The sequence below is a fragment of the Fusarium keratoplasticum genome, chromosome 6 (assembly GCF_025433545.1).
Source record: "Fusarium keratoplasticum isolate Fu6.1 chromosome 6, whole genome shotgun sequence".
NCBI lineage: Eukaryota > Fungi > Ascomycota > Sordariomycetes > Hypocreales > Nectriaceae > Fusarium > Fusarium keratoplasticum.
In genome coordinates this window covers 3,047,948-3,074,960 of record NC_070534.1, presented here as the reverse complement: position 1 = coordinate 3,074,960, position 27,013 = coordinate 3,047,948, and the positions used below count along the sequence as shown (strand labels likewise).

At 52.1% G+C, this 27,013-nt stretch overlaps 6 protein-coding genes and 1 pseudogene across 7 annotated transcripts, besides 1 other annotated feature; 4 read left to right on the top strand and 3 right to left on the bottom strand.

Annotated features, from left to right (window-relative positions):
* Positions 1-60: 60 nt before the first annotated feature.
* NCS57_00893300 lies at positions 61-386 on the bottom strand (annotated as a pseudogene). Its single transcript has 3 exons — positions 358-386; positions 282-294; positions 61-225 (listed from the first exon to the last, which is right to left on the bottom strand).
* Positions 61-386: a sequence feature.
* Positions 387-985: 599 nt separating this feature from the next.
* On the top strand, positions 986-2,578 carry NCS57_00893200 (uncharacterized protein; the record flags this gene model as incomplete). Its single annotated transcript, XM_053058730.1, has 4 exons — positions 986-1,253; positions 1,301-1,310; positions 1,389-1,971; positions 2,027-2,578. 4 exons carry the CDS (start codon positions 986-988, stop codon positions 2,576-2,578), a joined length of 1,413 nt encoding a protein of 470 aa, XP_052912561.1.
* A 179-nt stretch (positions 2,579-2,757) lies between these two features.
* NCS57_00893100 (Mur-ligase-M domain-containing protein) lies at positions 2,758-4,148 on the top strand (the record flags this gene model as incomplete). The annotated part of the gene is made up of 3 exons (XM_053058729.1): positions 2,758-2,802; positions 2,848-3,018; positions 3,066-4,148. 3 exons carry the CDS (start codon positions 2,758-2,760, stop codon positions 4,146-4,148), a joined length of 1,299 nt encoding a protein of 432 aa, XP_052912560.1.
* A 3,525-nt stretch (positions 4,149-7,673) lies between these two features.
* NCS57_00893000 (uncharacterized protein) lies at positions 7,674-8,534 on the bottom strand (the record flags this gene model as incomplete). Its single annotated transcript, XM_053058728.1, has 3 exons — positions 7,674-7,962; positions 8,020-8,191; positions 8,252-8,534. 3 exons carry the CDS (start codon positions 8,532-8,534, stop codon positions 7,674-7,676), a joined length of 744 nt encoding a protein of 247 aa, XP_052912559.1.
* Positions 8,535-14,526: 5,992 nt separating this feature from the next.
* On the top strand, positions 14,527-17,100 carry NCS57_00892900 (SUN domain-containing protein; the record flags this gene model as incomplete). The annotated part of the gene is made up of 1 exon (XM_053058727.1): positions 14,527-17,100. The coding sequence occupies one exon, from the start codon at positions 14,527-14,529 to the stop codon at positions 17,098-17,100; it is 2,574 nt and encodes an 857-aa protein (XP_052912558.1).
* A 415-nt stretch (positions 17,101-17,515) lies between these two features.
* NCS57_00892800 (RRM domain-containing protein) lies at positions 17,516-20,031 on the bottom strand (the record flags this gene model as incomplete). The annotated part of the gene is made up of 12 exons (XM_053058726.1): positions 17,516-17,670; positions 17,725-17,839; positions 17,888-17,967; positions 18,017-18,060; positions 18,112-18,140; positions 18,199-18,216; positions 18,266-18,296; positions 18,345-18,466; positions 18,517-18,969; positions 19,033-19,293; positions 19,349-19,519; positions 19,573-20,031. The coding sequence occupies 12 exons, from the start codon at positions 20,029-20,031 to the stop codon at positions 17,516-17,518; spliced, it is 1,938 nt and encodes a 645-aa protein (XP_052912557.1).
* Positions 20,032-23,945: 3,914 nt separating this feature from the next.
* Positions 23,946-26,794, top strand: NCS57_00892700 (Exocyst complex component SEC15; the record flags this gene model as incomplete). Its single annotated transcript, XM_053058725.1, has 10 exons — positions 23,946-24,044; positions 24,104-25,114; positions 25,167-25,298; positions 25,355-25,456; positions 25,508-25,617; positions 25,666-25,801; positions 25,849-26,141; positions 26,190-26,346; positions 26,404-26,657; positions 26,716-26,794. The coding sequence occupies exons 1-10, from the start codon at positions 23,994-23,996 to the stop codon at positions 26,792-26,794; spliced, it is 2,325 nt and encodes a 774-aa protein (XP_052912556.1). The 5' UTR covers positions 23,946-23,993.
* Between the last annotated feature and the right edge of the window lie 219 nt (positions 26,795-27,013).

The window sequence follows — 27,013 nt, the reverse complement described above, 5'->3', positions numbered from 1 at the left end:
TAGACCATCAGTCACCAGCCATCTTCCTATGTTATTGTGAGTGTTTCACCTGCGGATGAATTACAAACCTTTCCGACATTTGAGTTCATGGCATATCAGGAAGCTCACATCAGCGAAGGTTTCTGTCAGCAATAGTGTGCCAGCCATCTCAAGATGCTGAGAGGATGCTACTATCGCAGCAATAAAGATGATTCCAAACGATGCCAAGTTCAGGGCGCGCCTTTGCTAGGCTCTGATCTGACAAATTCAAATCAATATTGACTGTCGGGATAGTTACGTACCCGGCCCGCGATGCTAGTCGGCTCGTATTGTGCAGCCAATCATGGCTCGCCGGATTGATGCAATCTTGACACTTACGGCATGATGACCCAAGGATCTTTGTAGGTGCTGCAGATTGCTTGTGATGAATTTCTTTGTCCGCGGAAGAAATGTTCTGCATGAAGCAGTTTGTGTTCGGGATGTTGTCCGTTATTGTTACCGTAATGGTTGATGCTACGGATGTCGGTTGAAAGTCCCGAGTCAACGCCAAGAGTGCTGACTCAGCTATCTTGGCGAGGTCTGAGCCAGCCCAGATGCCCCCCGGTTTCAACTTGCCCGATGCCAAGGCCCGAGGTGAAACTGGTGGCTTTGTTGGCATAGATAGATTGTACTTATTTGTTTGAAATCGAGAATAGTTACAATCATGACCCCAAAGCCTTATAACTCATGGATGAATCCCCACGGCCAACAGATCCACCACCGACGATCCGGCCTGTATCCGTTCAGGCTATTTGACTCGGCCCTCGGGGTTCGCTGACCTCTCCACTCTTCGATGCCGATACCGTATCCGTACAAAACACGGAAATGTTTATCCCCGCAGTCCTTCATTTCCCTTTGATTATGAATCCAATGTTTGGTTCTGATTCAGCAACGAAGCGTACGTTGCACATCACAGAAGAGGTCCCAGCACGTTGAAAACAGACATTCTGCCCCGTTGAGCGTTGAAATGGATGACATCACTGCCTCGCGTGGCCAATCGGCGTTGCGTTCCGTCTCTGAAACTCAACGGGTATGCACGCACCCTGACCAAGCCACGAGCCCAGCAATTGACACAACCAAGGTCGATACGAGGTCCTCGGGAAACAACCGTGACGAAAAGGCTGTGTATACAGAAGCAGAGACTGCGCCTCAAGGAAATGCTCCGCGAGATATGGAACAGCATTACCAGGACCCAGGCCCTGCGCCAGATGGAGGGTGGATAGCTTGGATGGTTGGTGAGTTGACACTCACGCACAGCATCACGGAGCTCATATCCTAACAGACCAAAAGTCGTGAGCGGCCATTTCGTCGTCATGAATAGCTGGCAAGTCTACTCTCCTCCCTTGTGTCACCCATCTAACCTCTCCTAGGGGCATCATCAACTCGTTCGGCGTCTTCCAACCATACTACGCCCAAATGCTTGACCGCGCCCCCTCCGACATATCCTGGATTGGATCTTTCGAAGTCTTCTTCCTCTTCTTCGTCGGAACCTTTACCGGCCGCATGACAGACGCGGGATACTTTCGTCAACTCTTCGCTCTAGGCTTCCTCCTCGTCATCGTCGGTTGCTTCGCCACCTCCTTCTGCAAGACATACTGGCAGTTCTTCCTGGCTCAAGGAATCTGCATGGGACTAGGCAATGGCTTCATCTTCTGTCCCTCGATGGCTACCATATCGACATACTTTGAGAAGCGCCGTGCTCTAGCCATGGGTGTTGCTGCCGCTGGGAGTGCAACTGGGGGTTTGGTCTACCCGAGTATCATGAGGCAGCTCCTCCCCTCGGTTGGATTTCCTTGGGCCATCCGTGCCATTGCCTTTGTGCAACTTGGAACTCTCGGAGTGGCGGCTTGCTTTCTCAAGTCTCGAATTCCACCCCGTAGGTCGGGGCCTTTGGTTGAATGGTCTGCGTTCAAGGAACTTGAATACTCTTTCTATGTCCTTGGTTCTTTCATGGTGGGTTCTCTCTCGAATTAACTTCAACGTCCAGGGATCTAACTCACAAACCAAGGCCTTCTGGGGAGTTTACTTTGCCTTCTACTACCTCGCAGCTTACGCTCGAGACGTCCTAGGCGTCAGCTTCACCCGATCCCTCGACGTCCTCCTAGTCCTCAACGGAACCGGGGCCATTGGCCGTGTCATACCAAACTACATCGCAGACCGCTATGGCTGTCTTACAGTCCAGATCCCATTGGCTCTAGTAACCGGAGCAATGATGTACTGCTGGGCAGCCGTAAAGTCCACCACGGGCCTATTCATATGGGCCGCCATCTACGGGATATGGACTGGAGGCGTGCAGAGCATGTTCCCCGTCGGCCTCAGCAGCATGACGTCCGACCCAAGCAGACAGGGCACCAGGCTGGGCATGGCCTTTACGATTGTGAGCTTCGCCACACTGACGGGCCAGCCAATCGCTGGGGCTATCATCAAAGCGCAGGATGGTCAGTACGTCGGGGCCCAGGCTTTTGCGGGGAGCTGCTTGATTCTTGGCAGCTGTTCCTTTGTTATTGCCAAGGGAATCAGGGCTAAGAAGCTAGATCAGGGTTGGAAGGCCAAGGTGTAAGCAAGGGGGTGCAGTTCTTTGTTCTCTCTCATTGCTGGGGCTCCAGTTAGAAATCAACCCAGTCCCGCCAAATTGGAAAGATGTCTCCTCTTAGTTTGTCATTTAAAAATCACAAAAGCTGGTTTCTCTGATACTTCAAACATTGGAGGGTCTTGTCGCCGTTTGATCAAGTATTCACGATGGACAGGGACGCCACATTGCCACCACCAAATAGGGACTACAAGGTGAACTAGGTAGTTCTCCATCAAACTAAATCTAACCCTGACTAGAATGCCATCGACATTCTCAACACTTGGCGCCGCCCAACTAGACCAAACGCAAGACCAGATTGCACTGTCCCAGTGCTCGGTGATGTTCCAAGTCAGGATGGAAATCCCGACCTGAGAGGAACTCCAAGCATAGCCGGTATGAAAGAATGGCTTCATCGTATCGGCCACTCGGTATGTCCTGTTCGAAAACCTCGGAGCTACTCTGACCAAGAGCAAAGAGGGCTGACATCGACCACCTCAACATCATCCACGTCGCCGGCACCAAGGGAAAAGGCAGCACCTGCGCCTTCATCGAATCTTTCCTCAGAACTCACGGGAAAAGAACCGGCTTCCCACGCAAGACTGGTCTTTATACATCGCCACACCTCATATACCCCGAGGAGAGGGTCTGCCTTGATTTCCAACCCATAGACCGGAACCGTTTCGCAAGATACTTCTTTGAGGTGTGGGATGCCCTGGCTAGAAGCTCAGGCACCTTGCCTCGTTATCTTCAGCTCCTCGCCCTAGTGTCTTTTCATACCTTTATCAGAGAGGATGTCGAAGCAGCCATCGTCGAGACTCACCACGGTGGCGAATATGACGCTACCAACGTCATCGCGCACCCCGTCGTGTCCGTCATCACTCCACTCGGGATGGACCACGTGAAGCAGTTGGGGCCTACCATTGAGAACATTGCCTGGCACAAAGCAGGTATCTTCAAACACGGATCCCTTGCACTTTCGTCTCCCCAAGAGGCCTCTGCTGCAGGGATTCTCCTGGGCCAGTCATCAGAGAAAGGGGTCAACCTTGAGTTTGTCGAGTTGGACTCGACTCTCCCGGAAGACACATCACAGCTGAAGCCCGATGTGCAGCGTACCAACTGCTCTGTTGCACTTGCCGCTGCTGATCGTTTTCTCCAGGAAAAGAAAGCTGGACCATTGTCGCCCTCGGATAAACTGCAGGGCATAAGTCAGTTTTCTTGGCCGGGGCGGTTCCAGCATGTGGTAGAGGACAAGTTCAACTGGTTCCTGGACGGTGCGCACAATGAGATTAGCGCTGTCAAAGCCGCTGAATGGTTCATTGATAACACGGCTCAAAGGTGCTGTGTCTCAATGGCTGCTGCCCGTATCATGCTAACCCCTAGACAGAACCGCTCCTACGCGTATCTTGATCTTTGGTCAAGTCTCGAACCAGAGGAATGGAGTATCAGTGCTCAAGCGCTTGGCCAACGTCCTCTGTCGCGTCCAGATCCACCACGTCATCTTCACTCTATACGATCCAAGGCAGGGGTTCGACATCGAATCCACTCCAGAGACCGATGATGGTTTTTTGCTTGGAGGCTCCCAAGAGATCACCTTAGGTACATCAAGGGAATGGGCTTCGAGAGCCACGAGCCCTTCGAATTGTGAAAAAGTGATGGGATGCTGGGTGCCAAAGACATTCGGCCACCACAACACCGTTGACTGATTGCTTTGCTGACTTGTATCGGTAGTGTTATCTGGTATTTCTCACCAACATTAGTGCCTGGTGAAGGTGCTCCTTCGATGCTGTTAGGTCTCCGCACACAAGCCTCATAGGTTTCTCATCGGCGAGTTTCTGGACTACCCTGACTGGCTGCGAATGGCTCTTAGAAACTTTTCGAGGTCAGCCCGAGGGAGCGTAGGGGCAGTTCTGTTTTAATGCTTATATTTATGTTTTGACAAGAAAGTAAGCTATATGGGTTGGTCTTCAGGCCGTGAAGCAGCCATATGACTTATCAGATTGTCCGGTATTTGGGATGAACAACCCACTACGACATGGATGACACGATGTGGAAGATCAAAAATGTTGATATAGCTAATCTATCTTCAAGTGTAAGGTGCCCAACCATCCATTCGATTTGACAGACCAACGGCCTCCTGTTAGCAACCCGACCGGACAGTCTCGCCTTGCCTGCTTATTGACGAACTTTCAGAAACCTAGACGGTGGTACTGCTGATGTATGGAATGTCTGTGGTCACATCATCATGATTCATGACCGATGCAGGCTGAACGCCCCTAAAACAGGGAGAAATGGCAAAAAGAAATGCCTTGCCGTCAGCAAGACTCGAACTTGCGTTTTCAGTGCTTCAATAGACCACAAACTGATGTACTAACCCCTATACGATGACGGCTTGTCGGGTGTTTGATGAAGGGTGGTGTTCTATCAGAGACCATGTCCCCTCACGGCTGTCCGGGGCCTCCTATACCAAAGCGCCACCATTTAGGCAAAGCAATGCGGCACCGACAAGATGTTGACTTCCTGTGATAAGCGTCTGCATTCCTCCAGCTACTACCCCAAGGTCCCTGGCAGTGGCCAGGGCATAGTGGATGTTAGGCGTATAGTGGACGCGGGAATTCTGGTGCAAACTCCTCCATGCTTCACCATACGCCCTATGGGATATGGTTTCTGGGCCAGAAATCATGGCTATTTGGTAGTCAGAGCGTGATTTCGAAAGGAGGAGGCTCGTTCTCACCTCTTCTTGTGTTCCCGACTTCTCCAGCACCAGTAACACAGCACCTCTTCAACAGAGAGCGCGTGATAGGACAGCGCGGGCAAGCACAACCGTCCTGCAGCCCTGTTTCAAAGCTTGAAGAGGCTCCAATTATGCCGAGATTCAAGATAAACTAAGAACGACATCGTCATCCTTTCTGTTGTTTTCGTAGGGGAAGTAGCGTTGGTGGGGGGGTGTCAGGGGACGGGGGTATTTCTCGCGGTGGCTACAAGAGCTTGGAGGGATCTCTCACCGGCGTATAGGTATCCCCGATTTCAAATATACCGGGAGAGCCGTGTTAGTAGATCAGAAGAGAGGGAAGTGAGTGGGCCTCGACTATTGGAGGGCTTACAAGATAGAGTGGCCAGTGATGTTGGCGCAGTTCCTCAGACAGTCAATTTGTCTTGATCTCTCCCTGGATCGTTTCGCTTTAGTGGAGGAGGCTGACGAGGTTTCCGAAGGTTCATTGACGAGTGGAAACTAGAGACTGTTGGAAAATACTCTATAGCTGCAGATGCGATGGAGGCAGACAGGCTGCCAGGTTGTAGACTCTTTGAGGAGAGGGTTTCCCAAGGTCGTTTACAAGGGCCTCTCGTCCTGTCGTCGCACAAGAAGAAATCACAGTATCCACTTTCTAAAGAACAAAGGGTAGGCAGCTAGAAGCAAACGTGATGGTCCTCGCCAAACCACCCGCACCGAGGAAGCCCAAATGAGGCCTTTGATGACTCAGCTTCAAGATTTCCCGCGCACCTCGTCAGGGCCAGGGTAGCACACACTGCCTCTCCGGTCAGGTCAAAGATATTTTTGTTAGAGCTCGATGGTCCTTTGGTCAGCCATTTCGTTCTTCTTTTATTTATTTGATATTCGTTGTCGAAGGGAGAATACTTTTCTCAGCCCAGCTTCTACAGGTCGTCTCCCCCCTGAGCCTTGGCCATGGTGCTGGTGCGAGTAGCTGCGAAGACATCCAAGCACCACCACCACTTCGAATCTAACACTCTATGCATATCAAAAGCTCATTTTTGAGTCTTACTGACTGTGCTTACTGACTGTGTTACTGATCCCCTATGTCCTTAAGGCTCAGGTTCACAGCGCTTTCAGGGGGCGGGGCTGATGTCCACCGAAGTGCTCGGGCCGGCTATGGATTCTCCAATGCTCAGGTCTACAATTCAGGTCTCCTCATCTTTCTCTTGAGCTTTAAAAAGATGGTACTGACTTCTGATTATCTTCAGGTTACCAAGAATCGTGTGAAGACCTGTCCCTCGAGCCCACCCCTTACCTCCACCGAACAGCCTCTTCGACGTCCCGTCACTCTACAAAGCCCCCGAAGGAATTGATCGAGCCCCATCTCAGTTTTCCGATTTTTCCACCAGACTTCAGATACTTCCTTGTTGTAGATGTTCCTCAGCGGGAAACAAGGACTGGGACAACGGTCCTGCAGCGCAGATTCGAAGGCTCAAACCTTAGGAATGCCATAGCGCAGGAAAAATCTGGTCAAAAACGGTTTCATTATATCTACTGATACCTTTAGAATGCATGGCGACCCTGGAAGCTTTTGGAGGTCCCTGGGAACGAGGGGGTTTGCTTCGGGGTCTACCAGGGCTAGGGGCGTTCTTGGACTGGGACTCGGACATTGCTTGCTTGACAGGCGTCTGGTGAGCTTCAAGAGCATATAAAGAGATTAGACAGCATATGGGCAGCATTTTCACGAAGGTATTTTACATAGAAGACATGATCTGCCTCAAGGTCTAGATTCGAGTGCCGTAGTCCCAAAGCCCCTTGGCTCGCCGACTCTGAAAATCCCACCAGCCAGCTCCGAAAGATTTCCTCCGGTAGGCAGCCATTTTTCCAGCAGCACGCTGCGTCGGATTTACGGCAGGAAAAATGTCAGGTGATAACGATCGCGTTTCCATGGAGACGCGTGTTGTTCGCATCATTTGCCACAGTTCAGACTACGCGTGGCGGCATCTGGAAAAACACGTCTACGGGACATCACGAGCAGGGACTAGAAGGTTTACAGAGCGAAATTTCATTCTGTACTGTGGATGTTACAGAAAGCTATCCTGCCCTGGGGGCAGTGGCCCTTGACCGGCCTCGAGTCAGATTCCTTTCCATTCTGCTGCCTCCATCACCCGCAGTCAGTGACCATGTTCTCACCCTCATCAGCTGAGCCGATTGTTGAGTGACAGTTTCTTTTCGTCCTCCGTTGAATGAATCATCTCGTCAGTTGCTGTGAAATGATCGTGCAAAAAGTGAGTGGCGTGTGAAGAGTGTTCCCGCAGAAACCTCTACGTGCGTCCAGGCCATTTGGATCGCACTCGAACTCGGACGAGTTCTTCAGACGGCAATGTTGATGAAGTTGCACTTCTCGGGGGCGACATACTTAAGGAAGCGGAACTTCCAGTCGTCGAGAGCTTCAATGTCGGCCTTGGTGACGCGACCCTTCTTGGCTTTCTGGACAACCTTGTCGACGATCTTCTTCGCCTCGCGGAGCATGATTCCCAGGAACAGGTGAACCACTATGGGATAGAAGAGGATGATCATGTGCAGAACAGCGAATCCCAGAAGGATACAGGCGAAGAAACCGTCAGAAGCAAAGAAGAAGGTCGAGAAGCAAACAACAGCACTGTAGTCGGAGTTAGGACAGCCATTCCAGACGAAAAGAAGCACGATTTTTACTTACATGCCAGTGCCAAGGTTGAAACGATCAATACCAGGCTTGGTGCGCTTGTGATGGACCTCGAGAACGTTGATGATATGGGACATGATACTGAGCTGGCGAATGGCGTCAAGGGACTTCTCGATGTAAATTCTCTCCTGGACGCGACCCATGTAGCGAGCAAGGTACCAGAAAGCTAAAGAGAGTGTAGTTAGCAATGTGCCATGGAACAGGTGGAAAGGGGGGGGTAGCTGACTGCGAGAGACATCGGGCTGGCTAGCGGAAATCATGGCTCGAGCGTAAGTCTCGAAAGCCAAGAGGTGGGTAACCAGGAACAACTTGGCGAACTGGCGGCGAAAGTCGAAGTCGGCCTTGAGGTCAGGCCCAAGGCTGACAACCTCGATGTTGGTTCCCTCGACGACCATGCCGCGGAAGAAGGGTCTACCGTCGTTGCGGCGGGCGTCGACAAGATCCTCGTGGTGAGGATGAGTGAAAGGGACAAGAGCGTTGCCGCCGTCGTTCTGGACCGTGTGATCCATGGCGATGAGATGTTTCTTGGACCTTGAGGGGAAGAGAAACAAACAGTCGAGAGACTTGGGAAAATCAAAGGTGATTGTATGTGTGTGTGGTAGCAGATGCTCAAAGGGCTTTGTGGTGATGGGTGCAAGGGAACGCTGCGCTTCGCGGCAAACTCTTCGAAGAAGAAAAGAATGCTTTGAAGAAAGAGAAGAATGCTTGAAATGTCTTGACGACAAGGAGAGAGTGTGCGGTTGCGAAGGGGAAAAGTGAGGGTGAGTGGGAAGATTCTCCTGGGGAAGAAGAGAAGAAGCGGGGAGAGTTTGTTTTTCTGAGCTGGCACGGTTTATATGCCTTCGTGGGAATGCTTGACACTGCGAGCCGGCACTGGCAGAATGGGGAACTTATCCGCCAATCTCGAGCGTGTCCCTCTTTGGAACAGTTCCAGGGACTTCGCCCACTACGGACGGTTAGGTCCAGAGGTTTGATATTGGGAATTCAGTGGCCTCGTGCAGCTGCGCTCCCCGTATGCTGACAGCCAGGGCAGTATCTAGCCTCTAAATGAAGCCCTGGTGATGCATCATGCCCCCTAAATTGCCTGTGCATAGTTGATTGTTCCGACGTATTGCACCCTCCCGAGTCCTCGAGTCTAATACGCCTTGTCAGAAGTCAGTTCTTTGTTCTATTCATTTCTTCGTATGCTCGAGACTCTCATCTAACACTCTGCGTTGCAAGGTGGTCGTGGTGCTTCCAAACGCTTCGCCGCCGACCAGGTGCTGCGCCCGTCAGTCCGCTTCAACTCTCTTCCACGACCCCGATCTCGTCCCAGACCCCCCTTCGCTCCTCCAGAAGAGCCTCTTCAAGCTCTACATATACATACATGTCTGCCATTTACAGCGCTTCCGACTGAGCCCAGCGAAACCTGCCGGTCTACACGGTCGCTACCTTGAAACTCGACCTTTGCACATCGCCTGCGCGGGCTCTCCAGGTATAGCGTCACTCACTGGCAGAGACAGATACTCTGTCTTGTTCTCTTCAGTCTCTAGCTAACTGGCATCCAGTCTTCGCTTTGCAGAAATCGTTCCGCTACAAGCTCTGGTGCTGCTGGGTGTTCTCCCAACCCGACGCTTCTCTCCCTCGCACTCCCTCAAGAATAACCGATCGCCCAATCATCGCATTATTTCAAACAAAAGCTTCTCAACTACGTCTCCACATCAGAGCTAAGCTCCCCTATTTCATCAGGAGGGACTGTGAAGCAGCCGTACTGACTTACACTACCAAGCAGTTCCTTCAGTCGACACCATGAGAAGATTCCAGCTCCCTCGGGCCAACCCGTGGCATCCTTCGAAAGTCTCCAAGCTCTTGCTCCAGCTGCCCTACTTTGCGCTCGGAACCTTTCTAGGTGGAAAGGGGGTCGAAGACCTTTGGTACACCATACACCGCGCCAGCCCGAAATACCACTTGCTCCCTGTCAAACACGGTTCTCGCCGGACACCTGTCAGGGCCAGTATGGCAGCTATAGCTTCCTCGGAGTACAAGAGTATGTGGGCTTTCTTCTGTGAGCTTACTCGAAACGTACGTCCAAAGGCCATCCTGGTACCATTCGACGCTTTTCATTGCCGACGCAGACGGAGGGCAGTCAAACTCCCACCGGGTATCTCAGGGGCAGGTCAAGGGCATCTTCAGAAGTCAGCATTGGTTTTCTTGATCCTCTTGCTTGGTATCTACAAGCGTATTTGAGTTCGTGGGAAGTCTGGTGTGGCTTACGCAGCAAGTATTACCACGACCTCACACTTTTGACTCTCTGCTATCGACTATGCAGTTACCAATCCCGTACCCTTCCTCCCTCGGGCGTTCCAACATGCCAAGGCTACATTGGATAAAGTTTACTTGGCCTAGATCGTCAGCATTGCTCCTCCGTCGAAAGAGAAGCGTGAGAAGGGACACCAGATGAGGAATCTCAGGGTCGGCATGAGGGAATCTTGGGAGTCAGGTCCAGAAGAAGAGGTTGTCTACATCTATACACACGGTTCTCTGAGCATATACTACAGTTTTGAGAATTTACGGAGGGCAGAGAAGACTGCAACAGATTTGACAGGGCGAGACCAAGCCGTTCAGCACCATTCGAGCTGCGAGCTGAAGTAGGCGAGGCCCCAGATACCCCTGAATTCCACCTACCAAATTAAAACCAATTTCGAACTGTATAAATCTTCGATTTTTATCTGTCTTTTCAAGATTAATTTTCTGTTGTTTTGCATGTTAGAATTCCATGTCTCCTCGCATTCCTATCCTGATTCAGCGCAAGTGGCTCTGCTGATGGTCTTCGCGGGATGCGTTACGTTGCAGCATGGATACCCCAGTAACTTACAGGGGCCACATCCACTGTAAGACTGTTTTCCCCACTGCTCGTCGTAAACCGTATTGCTGCAGTTTGCACCGCCAACACCTCCCTCACCTGCGACGATCATGGCCACTCCGAGCATAGCACCAACTATCTTCAAGTCCATTTATATAATGTGTTCTTAGTACGTCTTAAGTATATATAGTTGACCTGTTGACAGAGTTCCAACATGTCCTGTAACGAGCCTCCGAGTACAAAACATCCGCCGCAGAAGCAGCATCCAACATGAAGCCCTCTACACTCCCTCTCTTTAGCCTGCTCTGGCTCCCTCTAGCCTCTTCATACTGTCCTCCAACTGGCCCAGTCCTCCCTCCTCCAAAGGTCCCATCAAACGGAAACCTCACCGACTCCTTGGCCGAAAGCCTTAGGGATCTCGTGCAGTCAAGCAAGGCGTGGAACGCTTCGACAAACTCCTTCTCCGTCAAGGTGACCAGCGAGGAAGAGACTCTGTCCAGTTTCCACCATACCGCTGGCAACCTCAACAGGACTGGCGTTAGCAAGGTGACCAGTAGTTCCATCTACCGCGTGGCCAGTGTTACCAAAGTCTTCACAGTCTTGGCTCTTTTGCTCCAGGAGAACCTCAGCCTCGACGATCCCGCTTCGAAATATGTGCCAGAGTTGGCCAAGATCGATCACTACAAGGACATCACGCTCAGGGTGTTGGCCAGCCAGCTTGGTGGTGTCCCTCGTGAAGGCGGCAAGTCCTGCTCTGCTCCTTTGGCTCGTGCCAACCTCTAGTTGACTAACATCTTGTAGGATACGCTTTTGACTTAGCTACAGGACTTAAATCCAAGACTCTCCGTGCTCTAGGTTTCCCGGAAGCATCTCCAGCCTCTGGTACTCCTGTCTGTGACACTGCAGACACTGGACTGTGTACTCGTTCTGGTCAGTAGCCTCTCGTCAGCCATCTCTATACTTCTTCTAACAAGGTCTACACAGAATTCTTCGAATCCCTCAAGAACAACAACCTCACCTGGCAGCCGGGCCAGAAGGTAGCCTATTCCAACAGCGGCTTTATCATCCTTGGCTTTGTTCTCGAGAGGGTGACCTCGATGAAGTTCAGAGACATCATCTACGAGAAGATCTCCAAGCCCCTGGGTCTCTCCTCGGCCACTGGCTTCGAGCTTCAGGATCCGTCACGGGCACTACTTCCCCTTGACGGCGGGTTCGAGCTGATGTCTGTTCCCCTGGGGAACTATGACCCGTGAGCCAGCTCCTCTCTCTTCTGTAAATCAACTACTAACTACTGTGAAAGAACAGCTGGGTTGTACACAACCCCTGAAGACCTCGCAAAGTTCATTCGAAGCATCCTCCGCCACGACCTCCTTTCCGCTCCCCGAACCGACCTCTGGCTCAAGCCTACCTCGTTCCTCTCGACCGCTCAAGGCGCAGTTGGCATGCCCTGGGAGATCTACTGAGTCTCGGATGTAACGCCCTCTCTGCGGCCTGTCGACGTTTACACCAAAGCCGGCGACGGCGTCTTATACGCCGCCTATATCGTCATCATCCCCGAGTATAACGTCGGAATCACGATCAATGTCGCAGGGTCAGATAGCTACGCGGCTGGAATAGATCTACTGAATCTCATGGTCCAGGAGGTCGTGCGTTACTTTGAAAACCTAGCTCGCGAGCAAGCACGCAACAAGTACACTGGGAAATACACGAACGACAAAGACTCCTTTGTTCTCACTCTTGACCAAGATCCTGGAATCAAGATCACAGAGTGGACAAGTCAGGGCAAGTCTGTCCTAAAGGCTTGGGCAGCGATCAGTGGCGGCAACAATCCCAACGTCGACGCACGCATCTATCCAGTCGGCGAGAACGAGCGTTGGCGTGTAGTATTCGAATCTGTCACCAACCAGAGGTCTGCTACTGGTGTTTTTAAAGACTACTGCGCCAACTGGTTCTCAGTTGATCAGTTCCGCTATCAGGGGTTGCCTGTGGACGAGATTGACTTTGTCACCAAGGATGGAGTGATCAAGGGGCTCAGTGTCCCAGGTTTGAGGCAGCAGCTATCAAAGGCTTCTTAGAAGACATGAGAAGATGTATTTTAATCCAGGCAATAGATCATAGGGGCGTAATGCTGCGTAGACCCGAACATGATGGAGACTTTTTCAAAGTGCGCACCACGGGCCTACAATGCACCACATTGGTTTCTGTAGGCTACTCTCGTGCATGTCAAAGAATATACTGAAAATTACATCATTCAACAGGTACAATGGAGCTATAATTCGGCTGTTTGCCCATCAAGGTCACCTGTCATTATCGAGTCCCCTGACTAAAGAGCTCGCAGTGCACCGATTAGCAAACGACAGTGGATATTTGGCCAGTGTTGTTCAGGCACCGACTCATCCATATGGTGACTGACCTTTTGCCTGGCGGCACGAACTTGCAATTGTTCTGCGCCAGATTTCAACTTCTGCTCGTCAACCCCTCCTCGCCCAAACACCAACGGCATACGATATCAGAGCATTACATCCGAGCATTCTCTACGACTTCAAGCAACACGCATCACCAGGTATGATATTCTTTCCCGTGCAGAAATATCATGCTTATCTTCCTCTTCAGTTGCGCAAGCATCCCCAGCCTCCATCAGTTCACCAGCTTCTCCTATCGACTCCAAGCGCCATTCCACCACCGGTATAGTCACATCTCACTTCTTATTACATCATGCACTCATAGAGCTAACAAGTTTCTACTACAGAAAATGTGCTGGTTCGACGTTGCCCCTTCCAGAATGGTCTGCGGCCACCGCGGCCCAGACGAACTCCTTCGTATGCGCTGGTGCTGCGATACCAAGCCCTGTGGTGATTACCACCTGAACTACTTTGGGCTCACTCGAAAGCGAGACCCATGCGTCGACTGCATTCTCGACCGAAGCTGGGTTCTGGTGAATGGTCGTTGGCGCAAATTTTCCATTCTGATGTGAGAGGAGGACATGGCCGAGGAGAGTTGGCAGACGCCTCATCCTTGCAAGCAAGGGAGGATACCTGATCGAAAAGGGCATGCCATGGATTTTAATGGGGTTTGATGCATGATTTCAAATCAGTTCTTTTATGAAGCCAAATGGTATTTCTGGCACTATTTTGCTGTAGCTGGTAGCTGAAGCATCTTCCGAGTCACACTCCACCATGCGCCACACCATGATGCACTGCCAAATCTCGTGATGTAGATACTATTTCCTGTCCAATTCAACATGATTCCTTTGATTTTCTAATTTTTCTCGAAAGGAATCAAGAGCCTATTTTTTGTCATTTGGTAGGAATTGCTTGCTAGTATGCTGTATTTGAGCCTCTTCTTCCTTCTCTCTCAACTGCGTCTGCGTTCCGCAGTACAAGTGCAAGTGCAAAGACACAACACCAGGAATTAGACAGCAATTACATCTCCAAATTCTTCTCTCTTCAACCTCCACTCTATCAATCCTAAATAAAAGGAGTTGAGCTTTGTTCCCTGCGAGGACTATAATACGACCCTGCCAGCCAATCAGCGCTGTGGACACGTCGGTGGGTCGAGAGATCGTCGGTACAAGTCTCACCCACACCAACGTCCGTCCATCAACGCCCCCCGACGAGCGAAAACCCCCCTCAACGCAAAGTCCCAATGTCCCCTCGACCATGACTCCGTCCTTGGGCTCGACTGTCCTCCGCCTCCTAGCCATCTCGTCAGCCTGGACGCCTCCGACCCAAGCCCAAGCCCAGAGCCAAGAGTCCAGTCGCGCCGACTCGTCGACGTCCACGACCGTCTCGTCCTGCGATGCCCGAACCATCAACTACATCACCCATACCCTCCCACAATCCTGTCTGACGAGCTCTTGGTCGAGCGCAACACCCTCAGCAGCCAATGCGACCGCCGATGCCCCGTCCAACGTGACCAGCAGCGATGCGCCGCAATCCTCCAGCGCAGACGCCGAGTCCCAATCTTCCACCCCCGCCGCCACCGCCGAGGGCGAACAAGATGCCGCAGGCGAGGAGCCAACAAAACCCTTCATGTCCTTTGAGGACTGGAAGGAAATGATGCTTCGGAAGACCGGTCAGGACCCCCAGGACCTGCGATCCCGAAACAACCAGCCTCGTCGCGCAGACGACAGGATACCCCCAGACATGGGCCACGCCGGCCTCGGCGAGGAGGACGAGATATCTCTCAACTTTGACAACTACCTCGATAACGCCGGGGAGCAAAAAGATCGCCCCTCTGGCGGCGACGTCGAGATTCCCGGGAGGGACGGCGCAGGCCAGGCCGTCGTGTACGAGGAAGGCTCCATCCACAAGACCAAAGACGCCGGCAAAACGTGCAAGGAGCGCTTCTCCTACTCGTCGTTTGATGCCGGCGCCACCGTCCTCAAGTCGAGCCCCGGCGCAAAGAACGCCAAGGCCATCCTCGTCGAGAACAAGGACTCGTACATGCTCCTCGAGTGCTCGGCCCCGCGCAAGTTCGTCATCGTCGAGCTCAGCGACGACGTCCTCATCGACACCGTCGTCATTGCAAACTTTGAGTTCTTCTCCAGCATGGTCCGCCTATTCCGTGTCAGTGTTAGTGACCGCTATCCCGTTAAGCCCGACAAGTGGAAGGAGGTCGGTTCCTTTGAGGCAAGGAACTCGCGAGATATCCAACCCTTCCTGGTGGAAAACCCGCAGATCTGGGCCAAGTATGTCCGCATCGAGTTCCTGACTCAGTATGGCAACGAGTATTATTGCCCGGTGTCATTGATCCGTATCCACGGTTCTCGAATGCTCGACTCGTGGAAGGACCGTGATGATGATTCCCATGAGGACCATGAAGAGCCTCAACAGCTACCCAGTCCAGAGGATGAATCTGCAAAGCCCCTGGAAATCGAGAAGCCTCAGGAACCCATCGTGCCAACATCGACAGAAAAAATGCCGTATTGTGAAGTCGATGATCCCACAATGCTGTTCTTGGCCCCATTGGTCTGCCCTGCCTCGTTCAACGCGACGACAGGCAGAGTCCCCAGCCAGCCTGATACCAGTTCTATCGAGGGAATTAGCGCAAGCTCTCAGAACGTATCAACGGAGGATAGGGAAAGGAGTGGTGCCTCGACACCTCACGTCCGTAGGGCCGAATACCCAGCGACGGAAGATGCCACATCCTCGTCATCTTCATCCACCGCCTCTCCAAGCGCAACACCAGCCATCTCACCAACTAGCCCTTCTTCCATCTCCTCTTCGAGTGCTAGCACCGGCTCAAACTCGACGGCTCCAGCAACAAGCGCCAAGACAGCTTCAACCTCGTCCACCTCGACCTCTAGTTCGGCCTCCACATCCATCGCAAAACCCTCACCAGCAAACACGGCCAACCCCAAAAACCGCACAACCGCCACGACATCAAATTCTCCCGCATCTCCCACTGTTCAGGAAGGCTTCTTCAAAGCCATCTCCAAGCGTCTCCACCAAGTCGAATCCAACCTCACACTCTCCCTCAAGTACGTCGAGGATCAGGCCCGCCACATGTCCGACACCCTCCATCGCACGGAGCAAAAGCAAATCTCCAAAGCGACCCTGTTTCTCGACAACCTCAACCAGACCGTCCTCGCCGAGCTGCGGTCCGTCCGCGAGCAGTACGACCAAATATGGCAGTCTACCGTCATCGCACTGGAAAGCCAGCGCGAGCAGTCCAACCGTGAGATCGTTGCTCTCAGCACCCGTCTGAACCTCCTCGCCGACGAGGTCGTCTTCCAGAAACGCATGGCCATAGTGCAAGCCGTGCTTCTTCTGTCCTGCCTGTTACTCGTCATCTTCTCTCGGGGTGTGTCCCTCCCTTACCTTGCGCCCTTCATGGACCAGGCCAACTTGGCCTCGTATGACGCCTCAGCTTCGTCGCCAGGTCGTGTTCGCGCTCTGTATGGGAATTCATACGATACCGATGGAGAGGACCCGTCTCTGTTGACGCCTCGGTCGAGAAGAGACTACATTCCCCTGTCGTCATCAGCTGGAGACGTGTCTTCTGCTGATCTTCGTCGTCGCACCTCGTTCGTCGATGACTCTCGTCTTGGATGCGAGCAGCTCTCGCCGCCTCCAACACCTGGGCCTGTTGATGGTTATACATCTTCCACGGATGCTTCTCTCTCGTCTCATGAAGCCCAGCCTGCTCTCCTCCGTCGCTCCCCTGCCATGCATCCAAACAACTCACGTAAACCCTTACCTGCTTTACCTGAGAATCCCTCATCCCCATAAATCGCGGCTGGCCGCATAGATAGTAATGGCGTATTTTCTTCGGCTACTAGATGGTTAGAGGTACTTTTCCACAACGTGACATGCTTCGCAGTGATGTGACAGGGACGCCAGCTGCCAAGCACCGACACGCGCATACATGCATCACTGCCAAACTTTGTTGATCCATATCATTGATTCCATGTAGCTACGAAGAGCTATTTCTTCCTGTGACTATTCGAGACGACCAACCGAGATAATGCAGACCAGGCCATAGCCTTCAAACCCCTGGAAAAGCCTCCGAAATCGAATTCTGCGCGTCAAGCCAATGGGCGTAGTGCCAATGTGCCTCAACGACCACTCAAGGAGCAAAATGACTTTTGAAAAAAATCAAAAATCAAAATGACTTCTGAAGAGGAAGAGTGATGTGATCCAAGCCTCAACGACGCATGTTGAGGTCACGGGCATAGTAAGGCCCGATGGTAGTCTCATGCATCTCCTCCAAGACGGCGAGACGAGTCCCGCGATCATACTGAGAGCGGCGGCGGCGCTGCTCATCGCGGTAGTGCTGGCCAGCGTTGGGGGTAAAGAGCCCTGCGGCAAGCAGAGTCAGCATATGAAACAAGACTTGGATTGAAAAACACTTACCAACATGCTCAGCATTCTCGCAAGATCGCTTCATCTTCGAGTGGTTGTCGGGACCGGGGAACGGCTCCTCACGGCCAATCAACTGCTGGTCCTCGCAATGATCCGTGTAGAACAACTAGGCATATTAGGTAAGGGACAGAGAAGGGCTGAGGAATCAACTCACCTTGGGCCGATAATGCTCGGCCTCCAGCATTACTGAGCTGTTGCGGAATTTCTGCACGAGGCAGTCTTTCCCCTGAATCGCTAAGCCGTGTCAGTTGCTGCCGCTTCGTCAAGGAGAGAGTAAACTTACTGGCATAAGAGACCTCAGCCACCTTGTCGGAACGAAACAAGTTCCTATGGTGTGGTTAGGTATGATAGAGCCAGGTTCCCAAATCCGTTACTTACCAGCGCTTGTTGGCACGATGCTCAACAAACTGCGTCACTAAGTCAGTTGTGTCTGCACGTAAGCTCCATCATCGATGTTTGACGTACGGGGATAATGTACTCCGCCTAAGGTGGTCAGCATGGAACTTGAAAGGTGGAGTGTGTCGGAACTTACCTTTGCGAAGTTGATAAAAGCATACCCAACACTAAAAAGAATCAGCACTGATCATGTCCACAAAGCAGAAGTAACTTACTTGCAATCGTTTGCGAAGTCAATGCGCAAGTACATGAAGTCGTACTTGCCAAAGCTTGACTCATCAACAAAACGCTTGAGCATGGGCTGATCAACCTTGTTGGGAATGTTGCGCAGCATAATCTAATTGCAGTCAGTATCAAAGGCAGTCCACAAGAGAGCGTAAAACTTACAGTCGTGCGACAGTCGCGGCCCGAAATGACTTCCTGCAGGTCAACATGATTGGTGCTGTTAACATTCCGACCAGCGCGGTGAGAACGAGGCTGTCGGCGAGGATTCCATCGCGTGAGCATACCATTGTGGTACGCATGATGATAGTTGTAATGGTTACCGTTGCGGTAACGGGAAGGCGAGTGGATGTTGGCACCATGACGAGAGGTCATGGCAGGGGAGGGAGGAGCCTGGTAAGCAGGACCGACAAGGTGCATGCCCTGCATCCCATACTGCATGCTGGCCGGAGCGGATGGGATGAGGTATGGGGCATGAACAGGGCGGTTTCCACCTCCAGCTCCCTGCTGGCGGTTGGCGACATGGACAAGAGCGAGTCCATGCATGGCGGGATCGTTTCCACCCGTGGCCTTGGCATTGCTGGGCCCGATAGGAGCGGTAACCTCCAGGTGGAGCCCCTGGGAAGCAGCGTTAGGCATCGTCTGCATGTTTTGAATTCTTGGGACGAAAGGAATGCTTACGTGAGGAGTGACACCGTTGAAAACTCGAACGGCGTTGATGGCGTCCGCGACCTTGCAAAACTGGCCGATGGCTCGGAAAGATCCATCACCCCACCCGAGCTGCTTGACGAGTCCAAACAGCTGGCCATGTGAGTTCAAGATGGCCTTGGCTACCTCGACAACCTGGATAGGGTCGGCGACAGCACCGAATGGTGGGGAGGCAAAAATGGCAACTTGACCCAGGTGAGTCAGTCGCTGATCGCCGGCATATTCGTAGCCGTTCTAAGAGACTACATTAGCTTATTGTAAAATGAAAGCATTCGGTGAGAAGACTAACCTCGGTCATGTTTCCGTGAAGAAAACCGTTGATCCATCCGTGCTTCTGTCGCAGCACGGTAGAGGCCCAGCCAGCGTCGCGGAGGTCCTCAAAACTGATATACACCTTGCAATCAGTAGTAGACAGAGTACGACCTCCATGAATCTGGACTCCATCATCCTTCGCCTTTCCCTAGCGGTTTGTTAGATTCTTCGTTCACTCGGTCGGCAGGAGATGGTACTTACGGTGACGAAGTTTCCGACTTCAGCGACGGTGACGGTGACACCATCACCAGAAACCTCGATCAGGCGAGATATTCCCAGGTCAGTGCTGAGAAAATCGAGGACTCCATCGTTCGGCTGAAAGGTGGGAGTGGGCTGAAAAGCCGAGGCCATGGGCGAAAGCCCGGGGTTGATAGACTGGCCGGAGGCGGTCGACGGTCCCGCGAAGGGATCCTCTTCGACGTGAGGGTAGATACGGGTTCGAACAGTAGCGGCATCGGAAGAAGCGCCAGAGAAGCCGTTGGGGGCGTCGACGGCACGGCCCTTGCCCTTGGCAGCGTTGGAAGCTCCCTCGTCGGTGGAGTACATGGCGACGCGAGTGTCCTGAGACGAGGTCGGCGAGACCTGGAACGATTCAACTGGACCATTGTCCGAAGGAGGCGAGATGGCCTTCTCGAAGGCGGGATCACGGCGATGAGCCATGTTGCCTTGGTTCGCGGTGGTACGAGATGTGAACAAAATGACTAAGTGCTAGATCAAAGAGCAGGTGTTGCTGTATGCGATGCTCCCGAAAGGAAGCTGAGAGAGAAAGAGATACGATCAAGATCAAAGAAACAAAGATCCCGGGTTCACTTCCATGCGGGTATGGTGAACCAGGAAGATGTTGTTGATGTTTGATGTGTGGGTGAGGGAGGGTGAGGGTGGGTAGGAGAGGAAGAAAATCTCGGAGGGGAATCAGGTTGGGAAGGTGATGGGAGAGAATGTTGTGGAAGGGGAGCGAGGGTTGTTGGGAATTTTTGCCCTGATCGGAGAAAGAACTGCGGGAAGGGAAGGGGCGGCTCACGAGCGTGGATGCTTTGTCACGGCCACGTTCGGACGGTCCGTTGCCAGGTTATCAGACGGAAGGAGCCACGCCCATTGGACAATAAGGACAAAACCGACCGAGTCCAGTGCCAGGCAGACGTAAAGCATAGAGTTTATAGGGGTGATGTGTCTTGGCACGCAGTTATTTTGATATAGGGAGGGCGACTGCTGTCCTGGTCCGCTGGGACGAGGTCTACCGGCCTTGCACGCCCCCTGAGGTCACTGTAATTCCCTGAGATTCTATTGAAGTCTCCCGCCTAATTAATTTTGATCTATTTGATTTGAATTGTGACTTTGTGCGCTCGCCTCGCTTGGTGACGAGGAGGTGATGCATCGTGGGTTGATATCAAGGTGCAGCTGGGCCGTCAGGGTCACGGCTACGGATGCCGATTCATCCACGCCAGCCGCGCCCCAATCTGTGGCACGCCCTCCCAGATGTGCCCTCGCATCCAGTTACCTCATGCCCGTAATCCCAAAATCTTGGTGTTGATGATGATTGGTATTTCGTAGAGTGTGTCACCTGGGCATGGACATTTACATCTATTGCACTCGATGATATTTGAAAACCATGGCGCAATAGAAGCATGTTTTCCTTGATGAATTAATTTTCCGTCAATATTGGATTCATGCAAATCTACTAATCATGGCGTGCTGTCTTGGTTCTTCCTACATGTGCCGTGCTGGCGCGGCCGGCGGGAGGGCATTCAGGATGCGTCGGCCCCTCCAAACCACTACCATCACTGTTAGTCCCCTGAAGTTTTGGCACCAAGCCGCGTCCCGTTCGTCAAATAATCAGGCACCATTCTTTAATAATTGAAGCCTACGTTCAACGCCCTTAGTATTCCAAACCATCCCCCTTTGTCCATGTTTGCTTCGTTTGATTTCCAGCGCGTCCCCCTTTGACAGTATTCTTCCTCGACCTGCATGAAGCTTTGAATAAGGTTCATGCACGCAAGCAAACATCTTTCTAGCTGTTTCAACGTCCCCATTCTGCCCCACTGGATCTATGTGCCAGGGACGGATCACCATCCATGCATCCCCGGGTGGGGGTGAAGGTTGACAAGTGCCGGGCGGCGGAAAATGAGGTCGGATCCGAGACCATCGTCTCCTCGTTCACATTTGTCTCTCCCAGGTACTGCGCCAGCGAATTCGGCACACAGGAGTATTGATCAAATCTGACTGTTGCAGTATATTTGTGTAGCAGACTCTCGCATTCTCAGCCCATCAGGTCAGTCATTAATGCCCCAGTACCCTTTTGTTACTCTCTACTGATCAGTACCCTCAGCGATAAAGCCTTTGAAGCGTTACTACGATACTCGCGGCGTTCCAGCCATCGATCGAAGACTCCCGACATTCCCCAAGACACTACCAGACCCTCAGGGGCTAGCTCATCTGAAAGATCGACGCCACTGGTCCATGTTCTTTGCTTCTCCAGTACGGTTGATGTGACCCAGGCCGTTAGTTCGCTCCTGGGATGGAAGAAGTTTAGTGCTGGCGGCCTCGTCTACCTGGAGAAGCCTCTGTCAGGCACCAGCCTGCTCGTTCATCTATCCAGGCTATCCAAACTACTGACCTTGGTACCAGATCAGCGTTACAGACTCCATCGAGCTTACGCTACACTCAGCCAACGCTTCTTTGAGAACCAAACCGAACCTTTTGCACTTCATCGAACTATCGATCCCCATTTCCGAGCCAGACAGCTGACGAGCAACGACTCGTCCTTGAAGAGGATGACTAGACAAGATCCAGGGGACGCACAGAAAACTTTTTGAGACAACAAGAAGTCAGTTGAATCCAGAACACTGAAGTCTGTCGAACTGATAGGCACAGGGGAAGAAGCTTGAGCCTCGTGACAAGCGCCTCTCACAGAAGGTGCTCTGAGAAGCCAAGATTCTTAATTAGTACATCTTCAGGATACGCCACTCACGACGATCGTCCTCTCGGGAGGGTGGGTTTTGAGAAAAAGCATTCTCGGGAGGTAACACGCTCAAGAGAAACCCCCAAATGTGCTGATCTCGATAGGGGGCATTCTTAGTGGACAGAGTACCCTTCTCGACAGTTTCTCGGTGCTTTCAGGGATAGGAAAAACGATCAGGGTCCCTACGGGCTGGGTATGTTAGGTTCCATTCTTTTGGCAGACTTCAATATACGTCGCCAAATGTGCTTCGGAGCGTTTACAGCTTCCGGCGACATTGCAGTCATCCTCCAGGAGTCGTTTACAGCAAGGTTTCATGTTGATGACTGTGTCGGAGTCGCCCATGCTGGGTATCACTTGTAAGTATCAGAGACATTTCCTGATTTCTTTCGCACTGACATGCCTTGCAGACTACAGTGCTCTCTCTCGCGAGAAAACAAACCTCCCACGAAAACGATTCTCCCACGGCCGCCCCATACCTCCGCTCCATGTTTCCAGGCAAGCCTACAAGCCTATACTCAAGATTAGGTACCCAGTGAACCCATCAACTGGATGGCGCCTTTCGGTTGCGTGGCAAAGAACAAGCATATCGTCGGAAGCATGTCAGGGACGGTTTATGATCTACAATGCCGGATCTTCGCTGTGCCAGGCATCGATTCAAGCCCCTGATTACCCACGACCCGTTTGTCTTCTGTCCCTCCCCAAGAGTGACCGACTCTCGCACTTCCGATTTTTTTCATATTACCATATACCCCGAAATCTTTTAAAGTTTGAATCCAGCCCAAGATTGTTTTCCCATGATGCTCTACATCCTGCGCGCGTGTATGCTGTAGTGCGCCCCCTAAGCGATGCTCCTGGCAGCTAGCATCATGGTGATTGCATGCAAGGGAAAGCCACCTTCCTCCAAAAAGTGGCTGGCATTTTCAGTGGTCTTTTGTTTCAAATATCATTATTGTACTCTATTTTCTACAGTCAGGCATGGACGAGCTGCAGAAGTCCTGCCATACTTGGGCTTTGCGATGCTGCCGTGGATGATTGTTAGTGGATTTGCCTACCCTACACCTTTGCAAGTGCTCGCAGTTCTAGGCTTGGAGGTGTGTTTTCCACATATTCTTGATCCCCAAAAAGGCAGATATTGGTGCCTGATGGGACTGCGCGTTTACTCCTTTATATAGCTACCCTTCCTGACTTCGCATCGTGCTGGGTTCGTCGATTGAACTGGTCTTGGTGAATTACAAAGCGCCGCAAACAAACACCCAAACATAGTCGCACATCAAGTCTTTGACCTCATTACGAAAGACGTATAGTATTCCTCAAAGGTATCGAACCCCAAAATCCAGGCAAACTATTTCCATACTGCATTTTCTGGCCACAAACTGAGCCCGTCGTCGCTTTCATCCAGCCCGCAGGTAGACATGTCGTCGTGTGTGGAGTGTGGCTGATTTCTTCAGCCCCGCGTGGCTCATGCGCTAGAGAGCTTGCCCGTCACGCCCGCGCGCGCTGTCGTCTCATGCAGGCGCAGCTTGAGTGGGGCACTGGAAGCCTCGCCTTATCGACAGGTACGTACCACTCGATAACGTCGAGGGGAGCTCCAGGTTGCGACACGCGACGTCCAACGACACCCAACCCCATCGCCAATAGCTTCGCGCATCACCAGGTAGTAGGCATGCCGCGACGTCCACCTGCCGTGGATGACTATGCATCTGCGGTGCCTCATGTACGGCTTCCCACGGCTAGCGCTCGTTTCTGGGCTGTACGCTAACCTCCTGTCTCCAGGTCATCCTCGCGTCTTCCGATGCTGAGTTCCTCGACCAGCTCATCCCCGTCCTTAAAGATGCTGCGCACTCGAACCGAACTCCTCTCCTAAACCAGTGCTTGGCCCGCTATCACCAGGATCGTGAAGCCGAGATCGAACGTATTGGCCTGACTCGCCATGAGGAGTTCCTTGACTCGATCAACCACCTCCAGAGTGTCCGCGAGGAGACAGTAGCTCTGACCCATGACATCCTGAACCTCAACGAGTCGATCGCCGATAGTACAAAGAAGCTGGCAGCTCAGAAAGAAGCTCTCGTGAATACATCCTCCGTTCGCCAGAACATCGCCGATGCTACCAATGCCTTGAACGACTCCCTGACCATCCTCCGTGCCGTCAACAATGCGCACGACCTCATCCGACGCAAAAAGTACTATCCTGCTCTAAAATCGCTCGAAGATCTACAAAATGAACACCTCGTACCCATCATCCAAAACCGCTACTCCACTCAGCATCGGCTGGCCGATGTCATCCAAAAGTCCATCCCCGCCTCGCAAAAGGCCATCTCCGAGGCTGTAATGACGGATCTCAACACATGGCTGTTCCGTATCCGAGAGACATCCCAGTTCCTTGGCGAGGTGGCGTTCTATCACACCGAGATGAGGAGATCACGGCAAAAGAAGAGGATAGAGGAGGACCCATTCCTGGCCAACTTCAAGCTGAACTCGGCCATTGAACTCGTCAGCGACGAGAACGAGGACTTTGACGTGTTGGACAATGAGGAGTTGCAGGTTGACTTTACTCCTTTGTTCGAGGCCCTTCATATCCATGAGGCCCTTGGCCAGCTCGAAAAGTTCCGTTCAGAATACGGCGCAACTCGACGGCAGCAAAAGGACCTGTTGCTTCCTAGCTCCATTGAGCTCCTGGCGGAGGATGAGTCCTCTTTGAGCAGCTTGCTAGAGGGAATATCAGGGTTCGCCATCATTGAAAAGGCAACAATGCGACGAGTGCCGCATCTACGATCTGCAGCTGACGTGAGTAACCGGCGCATTTAGTTGAGCCTTCTACTAACATGGAACACTATAGGTCGAGGAGCTATGGGAGTCTATGTGCACTGCGGTCATCAACTTGACTTCGAAGTCCCTGAATGATGTTACTGATGCGGAGGCACTGATAAAGATCAAGACCATTATTGCCCTCTTCATTCAAACAATGGAGGTAAGATACCGGCTGCCCACTATCCTAGTGTCCTACATGGGGCTAACGTTACTCAGGGCTGGGGATACACAGTAGCCATGCTAGACAACTTCCTCCTCAAGTTGTTCGACAAGTACGCCGAACTCTTGAAACGACGGTTCAGCGTGGACTTCCAGGAGGTTAGTCGGTTCGCCCATTCACTTGCTACTATCTGCTCACAGGTTCTATAGATCGTGTCCACCGATGACTATATGCCCATGGCCATCAACACGCCCGAGGAGTACGAGAAAGTGGTCAATGTCAGCTGGTTCACTCAGGAAAAGCCGGCAGACCAGCTCACGTATGTGGTCTCCCCTCACTTACACACGATTTACTGACCATCCACCAGATTCCCCTGCGTGCTTCCCTTCTCCCAGATGTACCCTCTGTGCTGCATAGATATCCGGAATTTCCTGAACCAGTTCTACTTCTTTTCCGACGATCACTTCCAACACCCCAATGTCATTGACGAGACCCTCAAAAAGGTGAGTTGGCTGATGCACTGAAGTGACATGATACTAACGCCTGTTAGTCCCTGGACGAACTTCTTACAGAAAAGGTCTGTAAGTCGTTGGTTGAGCGTCTGAGCTCCCAATACTTGGGTCAGATCGTGCAGATCCTCATCAACCTGGAGCACTTTGAGATTGCCTGTCAAGAGCTCGAGCAGCTGCTCATTAGGGCACGTTCATCTACCTCGGCAGGTGGTCCAGTGAAGTTGAATGCCACCGAGTCCTTTAGGAATAACAAGAAGACTGCTGAGAAGCGAATCTTTGAGCTCGTCAACTCCAAGATTGACGACCTCGTGGATACTGCGGAATATGAATGGTATGTTCTCCCAGATAATGCAGGTAGCTCTTCTAACGATCTCTATAGGACGGCAACAACGGTTGAACCGGAACCGAGCAACTACATGCAGACGCTGACCCGGTACCTGTCAAACATCATGAACTCGACCCTGCTCGGTCTGCCTAGAGAGATCAAGGAGCTCATCTACTTTGACGCACTGAGTCACACAGCGAACAAGATTCTAGTAAGCTGCTCCTGTCCTAATCCCCCGAGATTCCCCTCAATGCTCACACTCTGTAAGGCCCTACCGCTCTCGCCCGATGTGAAGCACATCAACCCCAACGGTGTGGCAGCCCTCGCACAAGATGTAGAGTATCTCGTGCAGTTCGTCGACAGCCTCGAGAACGGACAGATGCTGCGAGAGAACCTGGACGAACTCCAACAGACCATCAACCTCCTCCAGACGGACAACCAGGACGAGTTCTTTGACATTTCTACACGCAACAAGAAGTACGGACGCGTGGACGCCCTCAACGGACCAATGCTACTAGAAAAGTACGATTACCTGCAAACTTCGCCATCACAAGTTTCTCAAGTTACTGACAAACTACAGATTGACACCCATCGCGGCCAGTCCCGTTAGAAGCGCGCCGCTGGCCAACTTTTCTTCACGATTCGGCATGAACAGGTAAACAAGCATATAGTGCCACGAATGTATAAATGCAAAACAATTCAGCCTCTGCCGTCCCACTATCGGGGCGGGTGCTGAATGTCTTTGTTCAATTGCAATGAGCGAGTGTTTCTTACTGTAATGTGCAGTCCACCAGGTCTACCTGGGAAGCTAATTGTGTTTGCATATAAAGCATAAATTCCGTTACGCCAGACATCCTTTCCATCGTGAACCCTGAGCC